We start from the raw sequence: 23,643 nt of genomic DNA on the forward strand, positions 1-23,643 counted from the left end.
GCTGAGTGTCAGGATGGGGACTGGCAGGGAGCCGGCTTTTCACCTGAGGGGTGGTTTCCAAGTCATCAGGGGTGGAGGCTGAGTGACCCCTGAGCAAATGCATCCAAGGTGGAGACCTGAGTCTGGAGCCAGGTGTGGCTTTGTGTGGATGCAGGGATGAGGACACCACTGCCGGGGTCTGGGAGCAACAACACTCCAGGATCAATAAGCACACCCCATGCCCAGATCTGGGTCCAATTCCTCCTGCAGGAAAGGGAGCGGGCTCCTCAGAGATTGATGCTGGAATGGATTCTGGGCCTGGGCAGGAAATACATGAGATGAGCCTGGAGCCCGAGGCTCTGTCCCAGCCCAGAGGGACCCAGGGAGACGAGATGATTAGATGTCACGTGAGGCCTGGATGGGGGTCCAGGGCAGAAGGAGAACACTAGGGGGAAAGTAAGGAAATGTGAATAAAGAAAGTCATGGTGAGCTATCTGTACAAGTCAGTTTTGTTTCTGGAGGCATCAAACTAGACACACCTATACAGGAGACTAGTGTAATAAATTTGAGTTTCCACACAGTGGAAAAGCACGTGGCTGTAACGAAGCGTGAGCAGCAGAGCCCACGGCCGTGCTGTGTACACGGCGCGGCATCTGTAATCTGCTGCTCCTGTCTGCGATGGGAACGAGATAGTACTCCTGCCTGTTGGCAAAAACAGAACTTTAAAACCTCAGCCACACAAAGAGCAGATTGTTACACTGTGCTCCTGAAACTCAGATAACGTATGTGTCAATTATATCTCCACCAAAAAATGTAAAAACTTGCCCTGTCTTCTGAGCCCAGCCCGTTTCCTGGGTCTCGCATTCCTGAAGTGAGAGCCGCTGGGCCCAGGTTCCCGGCCCAAGGGGAAGGGCTCACCTGCCCTCCCCAGCAGGGCCACTGAGACTGCGTCCTTCCCCGCAGAGAGGCCAAGGTGCACTGCAGCTGCAAGAGCCTGGCCGAGCTGGTCCCAGGCGTGGGGGGCCTGACCTCGCTCAGATGCAATGCCAGCGGCAGCAAGATCAGCCTCCTCCTCAGCAAGGTGGGTCCCTGCGTGTGCTGCCCTGCCTGCCCTACCCTCCCGCGGCCCCGGTGCCCCCTCCACCCCCTGGGGCTCCCTCCGCCTTGCCACCTTCCTTCACTTCACTCCCTGTGTCATCAGAAGCAGTGGTTCTTGCAGAGACCCTCACCTCTTCCTTTCTGCCTCTTTTCATCATCAGACTGAGGTCTCTGGGCAGCAGGGGTGACCTGGAGCCTCTTGCTTTGAGAGTGGGTGTGAAGGAGCTAGGTGGCAGGGGCGTTGGTTCTAGAGGAACTGGTGCCTTCCCGCCGTCAGTGTCTGTTCATGAGCTCCTCTGTCATTCACTCATTCACACACTCATTCGTTCACTCACCAACTCATTCACTCATTCAACTGATTCATTCACTCTCTGGTTCAATCATTCATTCCAGAGTGGGTTGTTCGCTGCCGTGTGTGTACCACGCACTTTGCTGGGTACTGTAAACACAAACTGATGTGTTAAATGGGGGACTCGACCCCACCCCTGTGGATGAGCAGACGCAAGTAAATTTTTACAACCCTGGTGAGAGCTGGGAGGAGAGAAGCAGGGCTGAAGGGCAGCCGTGGGCCCAGCCACTTGGGCAATCAGCTGAAATTAGAGAATAGTAAACCCGCAGCCATTACAGTGGGATGAACATAAGCTGACGTTGGAATTCCGCAGTCTGGAGAGTCACTTGCTGGGACCTCAGGCACCTCTCCCGAGCACGTGGGACGTCAGTGGGTGGGTACACTGAGCTCCAGCTCTCGTTTCCTAGGCCGACAACAGCCCTGACTCCAGAATCTGCTTCTACGACGTGGATATGGACACAGTAACCATCCTCGACCTCAAGACGGGACAGATAGATCAAAGAGAGACATTGTCCATTAATGGGCAGGAGACAAAGAAGTAAGACTGTGGTTTGGGAGGACTTTGTTGAAAAAAGATGTTGAAAATGATGCTCAGTTACTTGTTGGCTTGGAGGCAGTTTGTTGCTAAGTTTTCTTCATACTTGGAAGAGCTTAGTGATCATGAGCAGTGAGGACCAGAGGTGAAACAGAAGCCCGCTCCCCTGGGCCGTTGTGGGGATTTGAGTCTAATCTGTTTCCTTGGTTCTGAGGTTCTGGAGTCATGGGCCAGGAACTTGAGCTTCTGAAAGGGCTGCGACTCAAGTGCCCACAGGCGGCCCCAGGTTTCGGGATGCAGAAACCCATCAGCGTCCCTGCCGGTCTTTCTTCAGGGCCTCAATGTATCACGCGTGCAGGTCTCTTTCTCTTTCAGGAGCCAGGCCCTGGAGGATGAGAGGCTGACAGACCTCGTGCCCATGAACCACTTCTGGGATCAGAGTGAGCCGCGGCTGTTCGTGTGCGAAGCCGTGCGGGAGGTGCCCAGCGCCCCACCGCAGCCCGCGGACAGGAGCATGCCGGCCGAGGCCAGTGTGGGCCCCTTGCTCCTTGCGCAGTCGCCTGTGTGTTTGGACGGGCGGGCAGTGCATGCTCTTCTTCCCAACGTGGTCCCTGGGGAAGTGGTAGGGAACGGATTCTGGGGAGCCAGTCTCCACCCCCAGGACGTCAGGGGACACCTCTCCCCTGTGGGTTGACATCGAGAGCTGGCCCCACCCTCTGTCATGCACCGTTTTCTCTCAGGGATTGGAGTCACCCTTGATCTGAGTGTGTCCTGTGGGGTCCAGTTATGAAGGTCCCCTCAGTCATTCCCCAATCAGCGGGCCCCCAGCCTTGGTCACCACCCTCCCCTCTCTGCAGGGCCTCCCTCCCCAACACCTCATCCCCTCATTGGGCCCAGACTCCACCACTTTCCACTGTCCTGTTTTGCAAGACACCCAGTGGCCCCAGAAAACGCCTTCTGACCCTCGTGCATGCACCTCTCTGGACCCACCCTGTTCCACAGGGGTCCTCGGAAGGAAAAGTGGGGTTATATGAGAACCAGCCTGTCGGCCGCTCTATTCTCTGTGTTTTATGTAAACTTCCTGGCAATGCCAGTGGGGTCAGACAAGAACCAGGAAAGTTGCTGTCGAACTGAAGACAGGACGTGTCCCTCCCCAGGCAGACGTGCTGGTCCTGTCCTTCTTCGTCTCGGAAGAGCATGGCTTCCTGTTGCAGGACAGCTTCCCCCGGCCCCCCGCCTTCCAGACGCTCCTGGGGATCCAGGTGCCCCACTACTACTTCACGAGAAAGGTGGGCTCTGTGGGCGCGGCTGTGTCCTTGGGCCCTCCTCCTCCCCGGGGGCTCTCGTTACACAAGCAAACCGTGTGCCCCGAGCTGTCCCCTGAGATCCCAGCAGATCCAAGGTCGCCATCCGTGTGGGGAAGGTCAAGGGCGGGCAGGTGGGCAGCAGCTCCATTGACGGGTATCCCTCCTGGCTCCCCCAAAAGCAGTGGGCCCTTCCATCTTCCTGTCTTCTTTTTAAAAAAATCTAGCTGTTTTTTTAGAAGTTCCTATTCCTATATTCGCTCAGTCGTGTCTGACTCTTTTCTCCAGTCCAGAATACTGGGTAGCCGTTCCCTTCTCCAGGAGATCTTCTCCACCCAGGATTGGACCCAGGTCTCCCGCATTGCAGGCGGAGTGTTTACCAGCTGAGCCACAGGGAAGCTCACTGCCTTCGTAGCTCAGTCTGTAAACAATCTGCCTGCAATGTGGGAGACCTGGGTTCAATCCTGGGTGGGGAAGATCCCCTGGAGAAGGGAATGGCTACCCACTCCAATATTCTTGCCTGGAGAATTCCATGCACAGAGGAGCCTCACAGGCTGCAGTCCATGGGGTCGCAAGAGTTGGACATGACTTATCGACTGAACTACCATTCCTGTATTCACTGTAGGAAATTCAGGAACTGCAAATAAGGAAATAAAGATTAGAGATGGTGCAAATCTCCGTGGTTGCAACCCGCAGAGGTGCCGCTGGGGACAGCTAGGGAGAGGTTCTGTCTGTAGCCTGCATGTGTGCGTCACATACACCATCCCTTCCTGCAGGGGATCAACCCAGGGATCAAACCCAGTTCTCCAGCGTCGCAGGCAGACTCTTTACCAGTTGAGCCAGCAGGGATGCCCTGTTACATACTCGTGTGTGTTTAAATTTCTGATCAAACGGGGTCATTGTCGGCACTCACCCCAACCATTTTGGATGAGTTATTTGCCATCCCTGGGGCGTGGTCTCTGCATCCCCACGGTCCCACCCGGACCTGAAATCAGCATCCTTGGCCCTGAGGTCAGTGCTGATCAGGGCTGGGCGCGTCTGTGACGGGCGGCAGAGCTTCCAGCCCAGCTGGAACGCTGGCTGAGCCACCTGGTCTCAGCCAGGCGCCCACAGCCCCTGCACCGAGGGGCCTGTGCAGGCCGCAGCCCGTTGCTCTGCCTTGGGCCTTGGGCCTTGGGCCTGGGGTGCCACCTGAGCTGCCCCCCTCCCCCAGCTCTGTGCTTCCTCCCGCTTCACTTCTCCACTTGTGTTTTCACTGTCCTGTCAGCAGAACTGAAGTGTGCGGCTTTTTCTTGGATTTTTTTTCTTTTTTTGGTGTTAGTGTAAGGTGACTTAAAATCAGGCCAGCATGAGCTCTGCGTTTTCCGTGTGAGCAGGTGTCCTGCTTGTAGTCAGAGGCGGGAGTGACCACAGGTCTTCCACCCGCAGTGGTGCTGGCATGGTTTTAACACCTCGTGCACAGGCTCACGGTCGGACATGGCAGGAAGAGCCCTTTCTAGGGAGTTTACAGACGGCTGAGGGGTGGGGGTTTCACGTGTTCATGGCTGTGGAGCCGCTGACGTCACTGCCTCAGCCGCAGGTCCCTGCGTGCCGATGCCTGCATCGCCTGCAGTCTGAAGCTGGAGCCCCGTGCTCTGGTCCCTTCGAGGGCCTGCAGACGTGTGATGCTTTTGCCAAGAGCGTTGGTGAATGTGGGGTCTGTGCAGAGGGTCCCCCAGGGAGAGGCCCAGGGCGCGCACTGGCTTCATGGGGACCCACAGATAAACAGCGCTGTTTGTCATCCAGCCAGGAGAAGCTAATCTGGAGGACCAGCTGGACTCCAGATCCCAGTGCATCCCCCAGGCAGTGGGCAGGAGGCCCCTGCGGGACTTTGTGGGGCTGGAGGACTGCGACAAGCCCACGCGGGACGCCATGCTCAACTTCAGCTTTTTCCTGGCCATCGGAGATATGGATGAGGCCTTCAGGTCCATCAAGCTCATCAAGAGGTGAGGGGCTGCTCGCGCAGGGCGGGGCTGGGGGGTCGGTCACCGTCACTGAGTCTTCTTGGCGTGTGTGGTGTCTCACGGGTTCAAGGAGATGCTGTGGAAACCGGGACGTGAATGGCATCCGGCTGGCCTCATGGTGTTCAGAGCCTCGGGGGCTGAGATTCAGTTGTTTGGATTTATTTTCATGTCTGGACACTTCCTAGTCGAAAATTCTGCAGTCACTAAATATTTATGGCACTTGTCTCTCTGGGGATAATTGCACCACCCAAAAAAGGTTTTGATAGTAAACCCTCAAAATGGCAGACAAAATGCAATTAAAATCGCTCCAAGAGAAGTTATCCATCAAGGGCTGTGTATAAGTGACTTTCTGTTCGTGGGAGAGCTTTTCAAGAGCATCTGACAGTTTAATCACACAGGGTAGAAAAACGTTGAGGGATGGAAGTCAGGTGGAAGGGGAGGACGGGAGTTAAGCGCCCTCCCTCCTGTCTGCAGAGACGGGTCTGTAACCGGGTCGGACCCTGGCCATTGTGGCCTAGAGCAGAGGGGCTTTTCCCCACGCCCACCGGATGGGCAAGAGGCCCTTGGTCGGGGAGTACAGAGTGGCTGGCGGCACTTGCCGTTTGATAGAAGCTCCACCAGAGACCATATGTGACCAATGGGCCCCTGCAGTGTGTGTTGTCGTGTGCGGAATGCTGCTGAGGCCGGACCCTGAGCTGCTGGGGAGGAGGGCGGCCCTGCGTGGCCCCCAAGTGTACCCCCACCCCAAGCTGTGTTGACGTACTCTGTCAGGCTAGACGTGCTTTGAGGCTGTCCTCCCCTGCTTTGGGTTTACCTAAAGCAACAGCGTGACCCAATCCCTCACTCTGACTAAAGAGATTCCTGGGGCAGCAGGGCCTTTGAGCCCCAGGCTGGTCACCTCTCGTTGGGAAGGGTGCAGCAGCCAAGCTAAACGTTTCTTCGTCTTCTTAGAGGGCGGCCCGTGGGGAGGCAGCAGAGGACTTAGCACAGGTGCCTCCCCGCCCCCACCTGGCTTCCTGGGCTGCAAGATGCCAGCAGCGCTTCCCACCGCCAGGGGGCGCGGCCCCCACGGGCCTCACAGATGTGGGCGGGCAGCCGCTGGCCTGAGGGTGCTGGCTGGTGTGAACCTCTGAGCTGCTGGTGCTCAGCGTGGGGAGTCGGGGCTCCAGCCCAACTGCCGGGTCCGGGGCTGTTGGCACCAGGCTGGGGCTGGGACGGAGGTCTGAAGCCACCAGTGGCGGGGTCCCGGTTGGGTGCGGTGAAGACTCTTCTAGGGGAAAAAGCAAGCCAACCTCTGAATTGTTTGAAGCCAATAGGCATTTCTCTCTTACTTGCCAACTGTGAACATGCTGTCATGCAGCTGCAGCTCAGGGTCCATAGGGACGGGGACTTGTGAGTGGAGGCATGAGTGACCCCCAGCCACGCTGCCCAGGACCTTCTCTGACGGTCAGCCTACAAAACTACAGGACTGGCCCGATTCCTCACCACGTGGCAGTATCGTGGGTAAAACACAAGCTTTAAGCCATGGTGAGAGATTGGCATTTTATTTTAACTTAGAAGGATAATCAGGAGTAAATGGACCTCACTTACACAATGCTGTCGTAAAGCCGTGACCGTCTGACTGTGAATTCTGAGTCCCTGGAGGAAGCTCCGTGCAGTTCACAAACTCTCCCCGTGTTCTGTTTTATCAGAGTGGTTACGACCCAGGATGCCCCTCTCAGCAGATGCTGAATAAATTAACGCGGTCTGGGGCAGAGCGCGAGGCCATGCAGGAGCGTGACGTGGGCCGAGGGGGAGGGCGCAGATGCCATGTGGTCAAGCCCCGTGTCCGTGGATAACGTGGTCAATGCGTGTGGTGTGTGTGCTCAAGTGGGGAGCAGCACCCCAATTCCCAGACGGTCCCTGGGTGGAGGGGGGTCACCCTCAGCACGGTGACTCAACATAGTCGTTGTCCAGCCCACGGCGAAAGCGCGCAGTCAGGGAGCGGCTGATGACGATCACGCGGGGGGCCGTGCAGTCCTCCCGCCGGTGCAGGACGTTCCAGATGAGCATGGCGGCAGCCAGGGTGGCCAGTAGGCAGGCGCCGATGTTCAGGTAGCACGACCAGGACAGGCTGGTGTAGGGCCCGATGCGGTAGAACGTCACCAGCCCGATGACCAGGACGAAACCTGTGAACGAAGCCCGGGGTGAGGCAGCTGCTGGAGGGCCCCGCTCCCTACCCCGCTCCCCACCCGTCCTCCTCCAGCCGACCCTGTTCTGTGGGCCAGGAGCCCAGCCCCACCCCGCGCCCCGCCTCGGGGTTGGCTGCGTTCGACGGGGCCTGTGGGTCTGGTGGGGCATCTGTCTTGGCCAGGCACAGTCTTGGGGTTCAGGTGGTTCCTGAGACCTGGCAGGTATCTGGCCTCTGCCACCCCCCACCCGCTGCAGAGGGGACGCCGACACCTGCTTCCTCACCCCGAAAGGCCCAGCAGTGACTCCGCGTGAGGTCCGCCAGGCCTGTAAATGCCTAATTCATTCAAAGTGAAGGGAAACACATGTGTTTTCTACTTTATACCTCGGACCAGCTCAGATTGGTGTGTGACTTAGTTGTATTCCTGTCCTTAAGAGTTTACTTATTCCTAGCATACCGGGCAGGCGGGGGGCCAGGAGCCGGGCCCTGGGTGTCTCCTCTGCCGTCTGAGCAGCTGTAGCTGGTCCTAGAGCATCCCCGCCCTGTCCCGTCCCCTCGTCCCCCTCATCCCTGTCTCTCTTCCAATGATGCCGGGCCCAGCAGGGTGGGTGTCCAGGACTGTGCACAGTACCCTGTGTGGCCTCCCCGCCCTCAGTCAGCCGTTCGTGTCGGCCCGTCATCACTGAGAGACGTGGTTCTGTCTCTCAGGGGCCCCACAGGCCTATCTTTTGGTTCCTACAATAAGAAGACTGGGATTTTACACCCAGGATCTGTGGGCTAAGCCAGCAGGCACTGGCGCTTGAGAGAGTTCAGGTCTGGGTCTGGGCTGGAAGCCCTGGTGACTAGGATGGGGGCAGAGGCAGTGGTCCTGCTGCTCAGGAAGCTGTCTGGAGCCCGCCCCTCCTCCCAGCCCTGGGTCATCAGCCCCCCCGCCGGGCAGCCCCGGCACCCCCTCTGCTGTGCCAACAGGGCTGAGTCTGTTTTTAAGGAACCGAACGTGCCTGATTAGGACAAAGGCCCTCGGGGACCTGGAGTGTCCAGATGGGACTCCCTGCCCCTCCCAGACCGTCTTGGGCCCTGCCCTGGGCCCTGGCCAGGCCGAGCCCACCGAGTCCCTTCGCCCGTCCTCCACCATGACATCCGCACTCTGCTCCTGCCAGTCCCCCCTCTCCGCCTGCTTTCCTCAGTAAACCAGGCCACGCATGACCCAGCGTGGCCTCGGGGCAGAGGGTTGTTGCAGTGATGCCCGCGCCCAGTTCTAATAGCCACATCCTGACTGGGTGCCGGGCGCAGGCTGGGGTTTCCTCAAAGCACAAACGTTATGGTCTCGCTTCTCTGCACCTTCCAGAGAGTCTGACTCATACGTCTGTCCTGCCTCGGTCGTGTGCTCGGCAGCAGTGACGCTGACCAAGCCCTGTGCTCATTCTCCACGGCACTTGGTGAATCTTGTTACACCCGAAGCTTCTCCATGCCTCCTCCTGTTAAAAGTAACGGATTCTGTTTGTCATGCACACTGGCACTTCTGTACCCACGAGGACAAACGGCCTGCACCCGCTGTCTTGGGTGGCCAGCTTTGCGTTCGTGATGGGAGGGGTTCGGGCCTGTGTTCTGTGAAATAAAAGCAGAAGCATTCTGCGTCCCCTCGATGTCATGGTGTCTGGGCACTTGTTGAGCCTTCTTTCAGCAGGACTCAGAGCACGGGGGATGGGGCAGGGGGGCGAGTCAGCACGCCAGCCATGTCGGGGGGAGGGGGAGCGGGGCGGGGGACAGCATGAGCACCGGGTGCGGCCGGGGGTGCTCCCCCAGCGCGGTGGCTGCAGCACGCCAGCCCCCTCCCTCCACTGTGCTCAGAGCCCATTGCCCCATCCTAGGGACGCTTCATCTGGCTTATACGTGTCACACAGGGATCCATTGGCGGTGTCCCTCCCCGGGGGCGGGCGAAAGCACTGGGCGTCCCCACGGCCTCCGGGGCCGCTGGCGGTCTGACGTGGGTGGCTTTGCGTCACTGATGGACAGAGGACCTTGAATTCATAAGTGGAGGCCTGTGAGCCGTGAGACCCCAACCTGGATAGGCCCTGGCAGAGACCAGGGCAGGGCATGCTGATGGGGCGTACACGTGGCCCGGGGACCCAAGACCCCCTCCCAGGACACGCCTGAATAAGACTCTGCTTGTCACAGGTCGCAGGAAACACAACTGTGACCCAAGTCAGCAGCGTCTGGAACGCGGTCATCAGACACAGCGCTGGGGTGCGGGCCGCAGGCGCCCAGCGCCAGTGCTCGGTTCAGACGGGCTCAGCTGACGGGCAGCAACCACCGACGGGCCGGGGCAGTGAACACAGGCTTCCCGGTGTCACGCGTGCGTTGTCAGCGCCACATGCGTGTCTCCTGAGCCCTCTCTATGTAAGGTTCACAGGAGGGCATTTAGAAGGTTCTGGAAGTGCAGCTGACCTTTCCTGCTTCCACTAACGGGTGCTTCCTGGAGCGCGTCACGGCTCTGGGGACGTGACTCCCCACGGCTGCACGGTGGCCCTGCGAGGCCATAGAGGACACGTGTCATCCCCGCTCGCGCCTCCCGGCCTCGGGGCCTGAGCAGGCCTCGCGCCCCCCTCGCCGCGCACACTGCCCTCCCCCATTTTCCTGGTGCTGCGTCCTGTGTCCACCTGCCGGGGGCAGGCTGCCTCCGGTCCTCCTGTCCTGGCCCCTCAGTGCACAGCTGGGCATCACCACCCCTTGATCCAGGCCCCCCTCCCAAGGTGCGACGCCCACCACGTGGGCATTTAGGACAAAGGGCTGGGCCTCTGATACCGGGACCCTGGGAGCCTCCAGTGCTGAGAGCGCGCTGATGAGCACGTCCTCTGTTTTGGAGGGAAACAGGACAGGCAGTTACTCTGTTGAGATTTTACTCCGTTTATCACTTCCTCTGCAAGTATACTGAAGGTGTTCTTATGTTAGCAGATGAAAGCAGCGTGAACTGACGCGTGAACAGACAGCTCTGCACACACAGCTGTGAGTGGCAGGGGCCAGGCGAGCACAGCCTCTTGGAGGGATGTTTGTCAGTGACCAGAGCAGGCTGAGCCCTGCCTCTTTAGCGCTTTGTCTTGGGCAGAGTTCTCTGCCACCCTCAGTGAGTTGTGCGGGTGGGTTTCCAGCAGGACCGCGCTCATCCTCGTCCGCCCTCGGCCAGCAGAGGCGGTGTGGCTGAGCAGACTTGGTCGCCACGGGGCCCACGATGCGCCACGTGTGGGCAGTGGAAAGCCACGGGGACACTTAGAGGTGGCAGCTACTGCGCTGGCCACATGCACATCCTCCTGAAAGCAAACTGGCCGTTTACTTTGATGAGGTTCTGAAGCCAGGCCGTCGTCTCTCTCAGCCCCGGTTGAGGGCCTCTTGCTCCTGAGCATCTCCAGAGCCTTTTCCATGATGTCAGTGAAGCGATCCTAAGGGGAGAGGTGCAGTAGACCCACGTGGAGTTGATTCCGTCCTCACAAGCTTATGTTCCAAAGCAAACAGCCCCTTCCTGTGGGCCGGCGGCCGGGCAGCGTGGCTCAGACGCCCTCTCCTCTCTTCCTTCCTGCCGGCTTCCTCGGGCTCTGCCGGCTGTCACAAGCCGTCCTCCGGAGTGGCCGTCCAGCCTGCTCGGGGGCGCGAATGGAAACCGTGGGGCTGAGTCCTGAGCTCACACAGCGCCTGCCACAGGTCTAGGGCAGCACCAGCCGGGGCCCTGATGTGGGGCCCTGAGGCTCAGCCGCGGGTGGGCTTCCAGCGCCATGAGCAGCAGAGGGTGTGGACAAGTGCCGCCCCCTCCCACCCCTGGCAACCAGGGGGAGTCCGGGAAAGGACACGGCCACGGGAGCAGCAGGGGCAGGAGACAGGAAAGTGAGCCGCTGGCCCAAGCCAGGCGCTTGACTGGACAGCACAGAAAGGGGCCGTCGGCGCGAGCAGGTCTCCTCCGGCTCAGAGGCCAGGACAGCCACCACGCGTCACCCAGCTGAGCTTTGGGGACAGTAAAGTCAGCCTCCACCTCGGGTGTGGGGCAAGCGGCCCCTTAGCATGTCGCTAAGTTTTTCAACAAAAAAATCTCAGGATTTGCAGAAGTGGAGAGGAGGCCAGCAGACATGAAGCCCACACGGTCTACGTAAATGCTGCTCTCCACCCCTGCGGGGTCTGAGGGGCTGGTGTCCGAGGAGGGGCCGGCCGAGCGGCATTGGCAGACGGCTGCCATGTGGTGCCTGCTCCCCCCTGCCCCGTGCAGGGCGCTTTCATGGGGTGTTCAGCTCACGTGTGGGGTGGACTAAGGGACGGCAAGGAGTTTTTTCAACTTTAGGGTAAATGAAAATCACACTTGGAAGATTCTGCAAAGAAATTGCCTGAGTGCAGTAGAGCTTACTAGGTGAAATCGCTGACGGTCGCTCTGTCTCCCGCGGTCCTCCCTGGCATTTGAGACAGGGTCTCTTGGACTTGCAGCCCTGACTGAGGGGGGGCGGGGGCTGCCCTTTGACACAGCTGGGCCGGGCATCCCGTGCCCCGGGGACCAGTGCCCAGAGCAGCTGTGGGATCACCGAGAAAGCCGCAGGCTGCCCTCCTGCCTCCTCCCACTGGGGTGTTGCTCTCTGGCTGGTCCTCGTGCTCCCACCTCCCAGGGAGCCTTGCTCCCCCCTTCCACGAGCACCTTCTCTCCCCCGCCCACCCTCTGGCCCCACAGTGGGGACTCAAGGTTCCCTTGCATAACAGGTACCAGCAGGCATTTCCCCCTCCTGGGACAGGATATCCTGGCGCCCTTCAGTCTCTCCCTGACTGTTTAAAACAGACCAGAGCACAGGAAAAAACCTAACTCTAAAATTAGCCGCGTGATAGAAGAAAGGCCCAGCGCTGCGCTCTCTACTGTTTGTCAATGAAACAGTCTAAACAGGGCCAAGTGCATTTCCTCTCTGGGCACAGCAGCCCCGTGGGGGGTGACCGGTCGGACGCGGGGCGGGGGCGGGGAGCGGGCCTGCGGAGGCAGGGGGACGGATCGCGGAAGGGCTGCAGGTGCCCTGCGGGCTTCTGGCTTTTTCCATCGGCCTCTGCCGGCCTGACGGGTTTGGGCAGAGCCCGGTCCTGCCTCCCAGAGGCGGTGCTGGCCTGGGGATGCCCAGGTTGGAGGGCGCACCCCCTGCGCCCGTTGCTGCAGGACAGTGTGGTTTCAGTTAATGGGGGAGGGCTCCCCCGCTTTGATTTTTTGTGTGTGTTACTTGGAAACAGTACAGTTTTGTTCTGAAACAAGAGTTTGCAGGAAGTAAGATGTCAGGTTTAACACCAAACCCACAATAGATTTTCCAGTGATTCCAAATAAGTGTGTCGGAGACGTGTCTTCTGAGGTGCGGCGTCACGCTCGGTCCTCCTCCAGGGAAGAGTCCCTTTCTGAGTCAAGAGCTGTTACTGTTATTCCTTTAACGCCACTCGAATATCTCTCTTTAATCCAGCTTTCCCACTTCCTTCCTGAAGGGATGGAATTCCAGATGACCCCTCGTGAGGGAGGGGGGCTCTCAGCGAGGCACAGACCCACAGCCCCGAGCTCAGCAGAGGCGGCCCGTGGAACGGTCCTGGAGGAGGGAGGGGGCGGTGGGCCCCGGCCCCAGAGTCGCCCCAGGCAGGGTGGGCGTCACCGCTGTGGCTTCACCCCATTCACGGTGACCGCAGGGGCGGACGCAGCCCTGTTCTCCCGACACCTACTGTGCGCCCTCCCGGGCCTCGCGGTGCCCTGGGCTGCCCGGCCCCAGGGAAGTGACTGGCTGAGGGCCGCACCGCCCTGTGAATAGGGCCCGTTTCTGGGTCCCACCCGGCACTTCCCAGCATGAGTGCTGCCAGCTGTCAGCCGCATTCTGGAAACTGCGCTTCTCCAGGAAGTGGGGGGGCCCGGGATCCATCGTCCCCCGTGATTCACTCGCACTTCCTGCCCCCTCCCCGGGGCTGGGCTGCAGCCTCACCACTGGGCGCTGCTTCTCCCCCGGGCCGGATGCCTGGCTGCCCCCCTCGCCCCCAGTCCTGTCAGCCCCCACCTGCCCTTCCCCATGGGCAGCAGGAACCTGAAAGCCAGGATCCCATGATGATTAAACCTGGGCCGGCAAGACAGGCGGGGGGTGGGGGGGAACCCAGCACAGATGCGCCCCCACCCCACCCCTACTCCCGGGGCACACGGGTGGGTGGCTTCGGGGATTCCTGGCCACTGCACAGCCTCCCTGGCCAGGCCCATTCATCACCCGTGGGGCCACTGCTCTTGTCCTCGGAAGCCGGCAGTGGCCAGGCCCTGCCCCACCCGCATCACCCCCAGCGCGAGGCGGCTTCTGGACTGTTCGCTGAGGGCCTGCGGCCTCGCCCCTCTCCCCAGCATCGCCCCCACCACGCTCATCTGCTCCCAGCCGAGCCCCAGGCAACCACAGCTATAACCCGAGCCCAACCCTAAGCCTGTAGATCGCCAGCTGGGAACCACATGCATGCCCGGAACTCCTATCTGCTGACTGTTAGCCAGGAAGGCTGCAGGGCTTAGAAGGGCGCCCACTTCTGTCCACGTGCCCACGTGCCCACAGCAGGCTGCGGCAGCCTCTCAGGAGGAGGATGAGCCCAGGCTGCCTGCCACCCGGGCTGCCGCGGGGCAAAGAAACAGCAGGTGCCAGAGACTTCGAAAAGCCAAACGGGTCACCAAGTGTCGAGTGTGGTCACCTCGCCGTAGACGGCGGGAAGGGCTGGGAGGCCTCGGGCAAAGAGACACAAACCCCTCGGGTTGCCCCGCAGCGCCCTCCCCCCCACCATGTGTATTTCTGTCTGGCTGCTGCCCACAGTGACGAGTGGGGGCCGCCGTGACTAAAAGCCGCAGCCGACCTGCCACCCCGCCAGGTACTTACTCGCCAACTGGAACGCGGCAGCCATGGCCTCCTCCCAGCACTGGGCGTCGGGCGACAGGAGGGGCAGGCCGGTCAGCCCCAGCACGAAGGTGAGCTGGCCGGCTGCCAGCGCCGCCGTGGCGACCAGGTTGCAGGCTCGCATCATGTCGAACTGCACTGCGGGGCGGGAGGGAGGGGGCGGCGGTCAGCACGGCCGGCACCGGCTGGGCTGCTCAAGCCTGGCTCCCTGCCCACCTGGGGCTCCTCCCTCCGCCTCCCCGAATCTCACCACCCCTCCCCAGCCCCCACCCACCTGCATCCCGGACCCTGGGCCCTGAACGAGACGCCTGGGACGTGCATGGGGGGCAGCCTGGTGCTCGGACCACAGAGGTGGGGGCTGGGTGGTGTCATCCAGAGGCCCGTCGGGGGGGATACCGTCCTGCCCGCATGCTGGATGGCAGGGCCCTCAGCTGTGAAGTCCGCCCCTTCCCCGTGGCCCTTCCAGAGTGTAAAAGCCCCCTGCCCCAGGGCCTCGGGTGCAGCACGCTGTGGGCGGGCGGCGTTCTCCATTAGTGTGTGTGGTCAGCTGTGCCGCTTCCACCAGAGGATCACTCCTTCTGCTCGGGGGCCTTAGGCGGCTCGCCCCCGGCCCCTCTCCTGCCGTGCAGAGCTCGAGGGGTCTCGCCCTTCCCAGGTCCCAGCCTGTGCCATGCGGCTGCTCGGGGCTGTGGGCACCCTGGGCTCTGCACGGGTGAGCGGGTGGACTGGTGCCCAGCACCAAGGGCCCAGGAGCACTCCCAGACAGGTGGATGGACGGATGGACAGATGGCTCCTCTGCCTGACACCCCCACCTCACTGTCCTGGGCTCTGTAGTCATCAGAGTGACCACAGGACGTGGCCGCGGTCTCTGGGAACCCTGACCTTTAAAGGGAGAAGCCAGAGAGCTCAGGACAGGCCCCAGGAGCCCGACGTCCCCACACGGGCTCAGGCCCCTGGCCTCCCCACACTGGGCGGCAGGGCAGCGGGTCTCGTGATCTGCAGGAACCCTCCTGACTGCTTGCAAGGGCTTCCAGGGTCCCCTGACCCCATGTGGGAGCGGGAGGCCACACGGGTCCCCCGTCAGCATGGGGCTCGGCCACTCGCAGGCTTTTCCGTGGAGGCTGCTCATCGCACTCTTCCTGCCTTTTCACCTGGACTTGCTTTGCAACCACGTTTACCCTTCAAACAACTTTATCCTACGGGAAGGCCCTGCTACTCTAAGAGATCACGAGTTTGGAGGCAGAGGTGGAGACGAGGGCTGCTGAGGGTGATGGATGCTCAGAGCACAAGTGTGGGGCCCACCTGAGCTCAGGAAAGTCCTTCTGGTCCCCGGGGCTCAGCCTCGCAGGCAGACTGGCCAGCCGTGCCGGGAGCGTCCACACTGTGGGGTGCGGGTCCCGGCGCAGTGAGGCCCTGAGCCCCACCTCCTGGCTCGAGCAGGGCCTCCCCAAGTCAGCGGGGGCTGGGGGATCTGAGGCACGGACTCACCTCTCAGCCTCGCCCCTCCCCAGCCACCCAGGTGGACGTGTCCCACCAGTGCCCCCAAGCCCAGGCGCCCAGGCGTTTGGCGGGTCTTCATGCTTGCTGGGCATGCAGCCTGGGCAGTGGCTCTGGGTTTGGAGGAGCCGTGAAGGCGAAGCTCGAGACTGGACATCCGTTTATTCATGTTCCCCCCTGGTTCAGGGAAAGGACAGGATTGTGTCCGGGCCTGACAGAGTGTCCGACACACGGACAGATGGAAAGTGGCAGAGAGAACAGGGGTCGGAAAGCAAGACCGATTCCCCCCCGCGCCCCCGCCTGATCAGTATCGAAAGTCAGGGCTGCAGTGCGTGCTCAGCCAGCGGCGTGGGGCGTGGGCCCTGTGCTCTGCGACGGGACCAAACATGACGGGGGGTGGCTGGGGGGCCTGACCCAGAGCTCGGGACACCCTAACTGGAGCTTGCCCCCTCGGGGGTGGCAGAGTTGGCCCCACGTGCCTAGCAGCTCTGGCTGGGCTCCGCAGGCAATGCCAGGACGCGGGCACAGAGCCGGCGGGAGGGTGGCTGCTGTCCCCGAAGGCTGCCCTGGGCACCTGCATGGGGTCTGGGACCTCCAGGTCGGCCTGGCTCTGGACGAAGCGGCATGGGGCCCAGGGTGGACGAACAGAGGTGATCTCACGGTCGAGGCCGCCGCCCCGTTCTCCTCCCGTCCCTGGCTCAGCAGGAGGCTGGACCATCGGGCGAAACCTGGGCTGGGGTTTTGCTGGGAGCTGCTGATTGGATTGACGGGGACAGGCCAGAAAAAGACCAGAAGCCCCCTGCCTCTCGGGACCCCCCAGGGCAGCAGTGCTCTGTTGCAGGGAGCTGGTGAGAAGGGTGTCAGCGCCTCTTCCTGGTGGCAGCTCGCGCGTGAGCAGCTGCTCTGACCATCCCCTTCTTTGGGGAAATGTCTGATGCTCGGGGCCTCGTTAAGGGCTGGCTGCTGCAAGTGCTGAGTAAGGGAGTAGGCCATTCTAAGAGCTGTTCAGGGGCTTCTCAGGTGGTGGGCAGGTGGGACAGTGAGTGAGGGCAGGTGAGCAGCCGCTTGGGACTCACGGCAGGGCAGGTGTGGGGCTCCAGAGCAGGCTGCATACTGGCTCAGCAAGGGGGCAGGTGGGGGGTGCCTGGAGCGGGCGCCTGCGTGGTGGTGTTGGGGGCTGTGGCAGGCAGCCGTGAGCCCCGGGAGGCGGGGGAGCCTGAAGGGGAGCACAGGGCCCCTGGGGGTCGGGGAGGCATGGCCTGCACCGGGCCCATGCTGGAGCCCCGGTCACTGGCTCCCACTGCCCCTCACCACAGATGCAGAGCCCCAAAAGGAACCCCCTCCAACCGGCAGGTCCCAGATCCCCAGGTTCAGAGGACCTGCCAGCGTCTCACAGAACCCTGGTCTGAGAGCTCATGGGACAGGCAGACTCCTCCAGGCTCTGCCTGCGTTAAGGGAGGCTCTGGCCTCTGCTTACGAAGGGCAGGGGGCTGGCTGCTCCCCATGAGACGCCCCCCAGTTGTGCAGTGAGGGCTCTACTTGCAGAGACGGGGAGGCGTCCCCTCAGGGGCTCGCCGGGACCCTGCGCCTCCTGCAGCCTCTGTCTCTGCCTGCCAAGTGGAGACAACGGCCCCCAGCCAGCTCCCAAGGGGGCCCAAGGGGGCCCAGTCCTGGGGGCCCAGCTGGCTGGGGGCAGTCGTGCCTGTGCCGGCAGAAGCCCCGCTGGAGGCCGCGTTCTCCTGGGAGGAGAGCTACCTTCAGAAAGGGAAGGAGGTCTGTGCGTCGGGGACTGTCCACAGCTGTCATGGGCTGTCGCCAGCCCGGGTGGCGGCCTTTCACGTCGGCCGCTGTGACCCCGCGTCTGCATGCTCAGTGTCAGGCGTCTTCATGTGCCTGGACCTTCCCTCGCAAATGTTCAAACCCAACCCTGCTTTCAAGGTGAAGTTCCCTTCCAGACCCCGTGCTGGACGTGACCAACCAGATGGGGCCGCTGGAGGCAGTGGGGCAGCCCGAGCCCTGGGCTCCTCCCCGCCCCCCCCGCAGGCCTCAGTCTGCCCATCTCTGCTGGGCCGCCACCTCCAGCCAGCTCCCCCAAGAGTCCCCCTCAGTGCTGCCCACAGCCCTGAGGACCCTGACGACTGTGGAGCGAGGTCCAAACCCAGCCGCGTGCTTTAAGCGCCTTGTTTATTTCACTCCTTAGCAATCTTTATTGTCCACCATGAAAAACGCGTTTTCCTTGCTTCAGTTACTGTATCCGTCCCCTAGCTACGCATAACGGCAGAGAAAAGCGCCCTCCTGCACAGGAAGAATTCTGTCCCAAAGGGACCAGGGCAGGTGGGCGTGGAGCCTGGGGCACACCCGGGTCCCCAAGCGCGCCTCTCCCCTCAGCTGCACGCCCCGCGCCCATGGATGGCCACTCTAAAGGAGGCGGTGAGACAAGCCGACTTACGTTTGACAGTGCCTCGCGACTCCTGGAAGCCGGCCGCCTCAGAGCCCCAGCCTAGGGCCTCGCAGTCACGCGCATCGGCCGGCCCCGGCCTGGCCCCCGGACCGGGCGCCCCCCGGGGCCGCTCCGCCAGCCAGCAGGCCCGCCAGAGCCCCACGCTGCGCCTCCGGCCGTCCTCCAGCGTCTGGTACACCCAGTTGGGAGTGAAGGCCGCCGCATTGTTGAGGACGAGAGAGACCAGGGCCACCAGCACGGCCGTGGCCACCACTTTGCGGACAGTCATCGCGGCCACGGTGCTGGCTCGCGTTGTGGGGGAGTCCCAGCCGCGGTCGGTCAGCGTGTCAGCGGGGCCGGCTAGAGGACGTCCCCGCTCATGCTCGGTGGCGGCGGGAAGGCCTGGGTGGCAGGTGCGGGGGCGCCCGCCTCGCGGGCCCCTTACCCGGCCTCCTGCACCTGGAGCAGCGCCAGGCCTGCGCCGAGGCCAGGGCCTCCCATCCCGGGGGGCACGCAGGGGTAGCAGCGAGAGCCCCGAGTCCTGAGTGCGCCGTCTTCCTGGGGGGCGGAGGCCGCGGCACGCAGAAACCCGCAGGCAGGCGAGGCTGGAGGGCGCGGGGCCGGCCGCTCTAGGGACCAGTGCGGGGCGGGCGCAGAGCGGGGCAACGGGAAGCAGCGGGCGGTGGGTCTGAGCCCCTGCCGGCGCCTCTGCCGCGGAGCAGCTGGGCCTGGAGAGCAGACGGCAGAGGAGGCGCGTGCGTGTGTGAGTGTGCCTCGCGCCTGCGTCTTCCCCGTCTCTCGGCAGAGAGGAAATGGTTGTTTTTGAGGCTGTTTTTGGAGAGCCAGAGGGCGTAGCCAACTGCAACAAATAGCGGCCAGACGCCCACAGGATGTGTTTCCTGATGGGAAAGGCAGGGGCCTCTTCGGGAGGCCTCCGCGGCCCTCCCCCGCACCCCACCTTCCCTGGGAGCGACGTGCACTGCCCGCCGCCCTCGGGCCCACTGTCTGTCTGGCCCCAGCGGGTGGCGTGGGTGGGGGCCGGCCGTCCACTCCGGGGGACGGGGCGTCCCCCCCTCCCCCGCCTTCAGCCGCTCCCCCCGCACATGGATACTGTCCGCACACGGTGCGCAGCACAGACGGGCCGGTGTGCTGGGGGCCCGGGACTCCCCTACCTCCCAGCTGAGACCCTCACCCACACTCAGAGACCGCCCCCAGAGCAGGCTGCCGTCCATGTGCAGGAGGGGGTTGTGGGTGAGCTGAGCACCCAGCGAAGCCCGGGTGAGAGCCAGCCGCGTCTGCTGCAGACGCTGACGGGCCCAGCCTGCTGGGCTCTCAGACCCTCACGCAGCCCAGCCTGCCTGTGCTGACTCCCAGCGGGGCCGGGTCAGCCCCCCGAGGCCCCGCCCGCTCTGGGTCGGCCTTGCAGGGGCCGCCAAGTTTACATTCCTGAGAGGCAGGGGCCGTCAGCTCCCAGAGGATTTTTACCTCTTCTGGGTTTTTCCCACCAGGGCTCACAGCAGACACGCTAGCTGAGTTCTCACCACTTCCCTCCTTCGGGGCCAGAGGCGAGGCTGACCCCTGCTCCACCAGCCACACTGTGTCTGGTGGGTGCTAGCGGTCCTTGCACCTTCCTTGCACCCGGCGGAGGGGCGCCCCCCCAAGGGGGCCACGGGCTGGGGTCCCTGCATGCACGGTGCACTTACCTCAGAAGGAGGTTTTCCTGAGAGCTTCTGACAGTAGAGCGTGGCCTTCCCTCCTTACCTACTTAAGTCGTTCTTCCTGAGTCAGTCTTCACGTGGCTGTCTTCCGCTGGACAGCAGCAGTGGTTTCAGGAACGGCAGTCCCGGCTCTGTCTTCCCGGGCTGGGCAGGCCACGGGCCGGGTCACCCACCTGGGCGCCTGTGGGCCAGCAGGCCAGCGCCCTCCCAGCCCCCAGCCTCAGGCGGAGGGGACAGCTGGGACGGGGCCGGTGGCTGGCCTAGGAGCAGACCTGAGTCAGGGGTGACCTCGCCATCCGAGGGGCCCCTCGTCCTTTGATCGCTGCCCCCCGCGAGCCGGGCCCTCAGCCCCCTGAGGCCTCCACGCTCCTGCACGTGGACTCACAGGAGCATAACCTCAGAGCAGGGATGCACGGCAGAAGCACAGCGGCTTGTGTGCCACTGGGTGGACGTGAGGCTGTCGTCCACCGCGGCCCCGTCCACCGGGGTCTCCACAGGGCAGCCCAGGAGGAGGGGCCTCAGCATGTCCCAGGAGCTTCTGTGGGGCCCGGGCTTCCCCGAGAGTCGGGAGCTAGGAGCCCGCCTGCCCCTTATGTTGAGGGTACAGCCTACACGCAGGCCCGGGCGGCAGGGAGTTCTCACAGTCAGACGGGCACTGGGCCGGTGTCCACGTGGCCTGTCCATTGGGTGCGCGGACCCCAGGACCCACGCAGGGTGAAGCTGCCATCAGAGCAGCCAGCGTGCGGGGACGGCACTTCCCACGGGCTTTTCCCAGCACGGCTTGGTGGCGGGGTAGGTCCACCAGCCGCTCACGTCCCAGGAGTTACTGGTTGTGCTCCTCGGGGCCGTGGGGTCATCTTGGCATGGAGCACCCTCCCTCCCACCAGCCTCATTTCTCGTTTCTTGGGGAGACCCGACCTGCTGGGGTGGGAGGGAGAGAGATGCCAAAAACCTCTGAAAGGAAGAAAGGAAGACCCCCACCCCGAGCCTGTGCCGGGGGCTCAGAGGGCAGCTCTGCAGGCTGGCTCCCGGGACCCTCACCCCCATCCGGGTGTCGTACCCACTCCCCAGCCGACCCGGGGTCTCTGTGGGAGGACACGGGGCCACTAGGAGTGCAGCCTGGGATGGAGGTGCTGGTGGGGGGGCGGGTGTGCTCTGAGGGGCTCGGCGGGGCTGGCGGCCTGTGCAGGACGCCCCCAGTCTTCGTGGGACGGCAGCAGAGGGGGTGTCTGGGCAAGGGGCAGGGTACCAGCTGTGGGCCGGGGGACAGGACTGTCATCGCGTCCTCCTCCGGAGGGCCCTTGGGCCCCAGCTTGCCAGGCCGCTCTGTGGGTGAAGCCGTGGAGCTTGCACATGGCCCCCTCCTCAGGGACCATGTGTCCGGCCAGGTCCCCGCGTTGCCTGGCACGGGGGGTGGCCGCTCACCGAGCCCTGTGTCCTCCACCGCAGCCAGGCCGTCTGGGAGAACATGGCGCGCATGTGCGTGAAGACACAGCGGCTGGACGTGGCCAGGGTGTGCCTGGGGCACATGGGCCACGCCCAGGGGGCCCGAGCGCTACGCGAGGCCCAGCAGGAGCCGGAGCCGGAGGCCAGGGTGGCCATGCTGGCCGTGCAGCTGGGCATGCTGGTGAGTGAGACGCCCCTCGCGCGGGCCCGCTCCCCACCTGTGCGGGCTTATCTGGGCCATTGGGTCGCAGGGAGCGGAGAACTCCTTGGACAAGCTGAGGCCGTGATGGGGGGTGGGGTGAGGGAGTGGACACCCCCGGTTCTGATGGGGTCCATGAGCCCCTCGATGATGGGGTGGGGGGTCCAACCCTGGCTGAAAGGCAGGCTGCCCGCACCCCAAAGTGCCTGCACCCCACCTGTTCCCACAGGAGGACGCAGAGCAGCTGTACAAGAGGTGTGGGCGCTATGACCTCCTCAACCGCCTGCTGCAGGCCTCAGGCCAGTGGCAGAGGGCCATCGAGGTGGCCGAGCGCCATGACCGCATGCACCTGCGCACCACCTACTACAACTACGCCCGGCACCTGGAGGCCAGCGGGGACTGCAGCCTGGCCCTCAGCTAGTGAGAGCCCCGAGGGTCCGAGGTTCTCCGGGGAGGGGCCGGGCCAGCACAGCTGCGGGGGCTGCCTGAGCCCTGTGGCTCTAGGGGGAGCAGCCAGGCTCGGGCGGCCGAGTGCATGGGCCCTGCCGGGCCTGGACCCCCACCTGGGCAGTGCGGAGGTGGGGCCCGCAGTAGGAGCAGAGCTGCAGGCGGGAGGCGAGGCGCCATCCGTCCTCGCGTCCCCAGGGCTGAACCAGGGCAGGGGGTGAGTGACGCTGCCTCTCCTCCTGCAGCTACGAGAAGTCGGACACACACCGCTTTGAGGTGCCGCGGATGCTGGCAGAGGACCTGCAGGCCCTGAAGCTGTACGTCAGCAAAATGAAGGACAAGTGAGTGCCGGCCCAAGGGGCCTCCCTCCGGAGCCTTCCATGCGATGGCATGGAGCATCCCAGCCCCTCCAGGCTGGACCCAGGCAGCTGGGCGGGGGCCTCCCTGGGACCTCACTCGGGCTCAGCCGCCTGGCTGCTGTGGGCCGGGGCAGAGAGCCTGAGCAGAGGCGTCCTCTGCAGGACGCTGTGGCGGTGGTGGGCCCAGTACCTGGAGAGCCAGGCCAAGATGGACGCGGCGCTGCACTACTATGAGCTGGCCCAGGACTACTTCTCCCTGGTCCGCGTCCACTGCTTCCAGGGCAACATCCAGCGGGTGGGTGCCCCGACCGGGTCGGGGCTGGGGGCACACGGGGCGGGGGTGCCGATGCAGGGGGCGTGGGTGCCCCGGGGAAGGGGGCCGGTGCTCAGGTGAGGGGGGCGGGATCCCACCGGAGCAGGGTGGGCTGGACGCGAGGCCACCGTCCCTGGTGTCTCCAGGCCGCCGAGATAGCCAGCGAGACTGGGAACTGGGCGGCCTCCTACCACCTGGCCCGGCAGTACGAGAGCCAGAACGAGGTGCGGCAGGCCGTGCACTTCTACACGCGCGCCCAGGCCTTCAACAACGCCATCCGCCTGTGCAAGGTGGGCACCCCTGCTTCCGCTCCAGGGTCCCGTTCCAGGGGAGACTCTCCCGCCAGGCGGTCCCCAGCACGTCTGTGCCCCCGCAGGAGCACGGCCTGGACGACCAGCTCATGAACCTGGCCCTGCTGAGCTCCCCCGAGGACATGCTGGAGGCCGCGCGCTACTACGAGGAGAGGGGCGAGCAGATGGACCGGGCAGTCATGCTGTACCACAAGGTGAGGCGGCCCCGCCCGGCCTGGCCCGGCCCGGCCCGGCCGCGCCCGGATGGCACACTCAGAGCCCCGCCGTCTGCAGGCCGGCCACTTCTCCAAGGCCCTGGAGCTGGCCTTTGCCACCCAGCAGTTTGCGGCCCTGCAGCTGGTGGCAGAAGACCTGGATGAGAAGTCGGACCCCGCCCTCCTGGCACGTTGCTCCGACTTCTTCCTGGAGCATGGTCAGTACGAGAAGGCCGTGGAGCTGCTGCTGGCCGCCAAGAAGGTACGGCTGCAGACGCGGGCCCGCTCCCAGGAGGGCCCGGCCCCGCTGTGCGGACCTCGCTGCTCTTTCCCAGCACGCATACCATGGATGTTACACCGCGGGGCTCCTGGGTGTGCAGCT

The 23,643-nt window shown here is 63.4% G+C and overlaps 2 protein-coding genes across 7 annotated transcripts in view; one reads left to right on the plus strand and one right to left on the minus strand.

The window, feature by feature from the left end:
• The window catches only part of IFT140 (intraflagellar transport 140), a 54,071-nt gene that overhangs the window by 22,423 nt on the left and 8,005 nt on the right, over window positions 1–23,643 (plus strand). For 5 of the 6 annotated variants that reach the window (XM_043454899.1, XM_043454896.1, XM_043454897.1 and 2 more), the window contains 12 exons: window positions 943–1,060; window positions 1,834–1,964; window positions 2,337–2,487; window positions 3,119–3,250; window positions 5,051–5,250; window positions 21,442–21,619; window positions 21,867–22,057; window positions 22,330–22,425; window positions 22,606–22,738; window positions 22,903–23,046; window positions 23,133–23,261; window positions 23,341–23,523. In XM_043454899.1, coding sequence (XP_043310834.1) covers window positions 943–1,060; window positions 1,834–1,964; window positions 2,337–2,487; window positions 3,119–3,250; window positions 5,051–5,250; window positions 21,442–21,619; window positions 21,867–22,057; window positions 22,330–22,425; window positions 22,606–22,738; window positions 22,903–23,046; window positions 23,133–23,261; window positions 23,341–23,523 — 1,786 coding nt within the window. The remainder of the gene's footprint in view (window positions 1–942; window positions 1,061–1,833; window positions 1,965–2,336; window positions 2,488–3,118; window positions 3,251–5,050; window positions 5,251–21,441; window positions 21,620–21,866; window positions 22,058–22,329; window positions 22,426–22,605; window positions 22,739–22,902; window positions 23,047–23,132; window positions 23,262–23,340; window positions 23,524–23,643) is intronic. The other variant, XM_043454901.1, reaches the window with a different exon arrangement.
• TMEM204 (transmembrane protein 204) lies at window positions 6,797–20,038 on the minus strand. The gene is made up of 4 exons (XM_043454906.1): window positions 19,978–20,038; window positions 18,284–19,002; window positions 14,320–14,475; window positions 6,797–7,436 (listed from the first exon to the last, which is right to left on the minus strand). Exons 2-4 carry the CDS (start codon window positions 18,561–18,563, stop codon window positions 7,192–7,194), a joined length of 681 nt encoding a protein of 226 aa, XP_043310841.1. The 5' UTR covers window positions 18,564–19,002; window positions 19,978–20,038; the 3' UTR covers window positions 6,797–7,191.

The sequence above is a fragment of the Cervus canadensis genome, chromosome 32 (assembly GCF_019320065.1).
Source record: "Cervus canadensis isolate Bull #8, Minnesota chromosome 32, ASM1932006v1, whole genome shotgun sequence".
Taxonomy (NCBI): domain Eukaryota; kingdom Metazoa; phylum Chordata; class Mammalia; order Artiodactyla; family Cervidae; genus Cervus; species Cervus canadensis.

Excerpts from the sequence above, each read along its gene's own strand:
- TMEM204 (XM_043454906.1), bottom strand. The coding sequence starts at position 18,563 with ATGACTGTCCGCAAAGTGGTGGCCACGGCCGTGCTGGTGGCCCTGGTC. Across the intron at positions 14,476-18,283 it reads GTCGCGAGGCACTGTCAAAC|TGCAGTTCGACATGATGCGA; the intron begins GTAAGTCGGCTT and ends CCCGCCCCGCAG. Across the intron at positions 7,437-14,319 it reads TGCCGCGTTCCAGTTGGCGA|GTTTCGTCCTGGTCATCGGG; the intron begins GTAAGTACCTGG and ends CTTCGTTCACAG.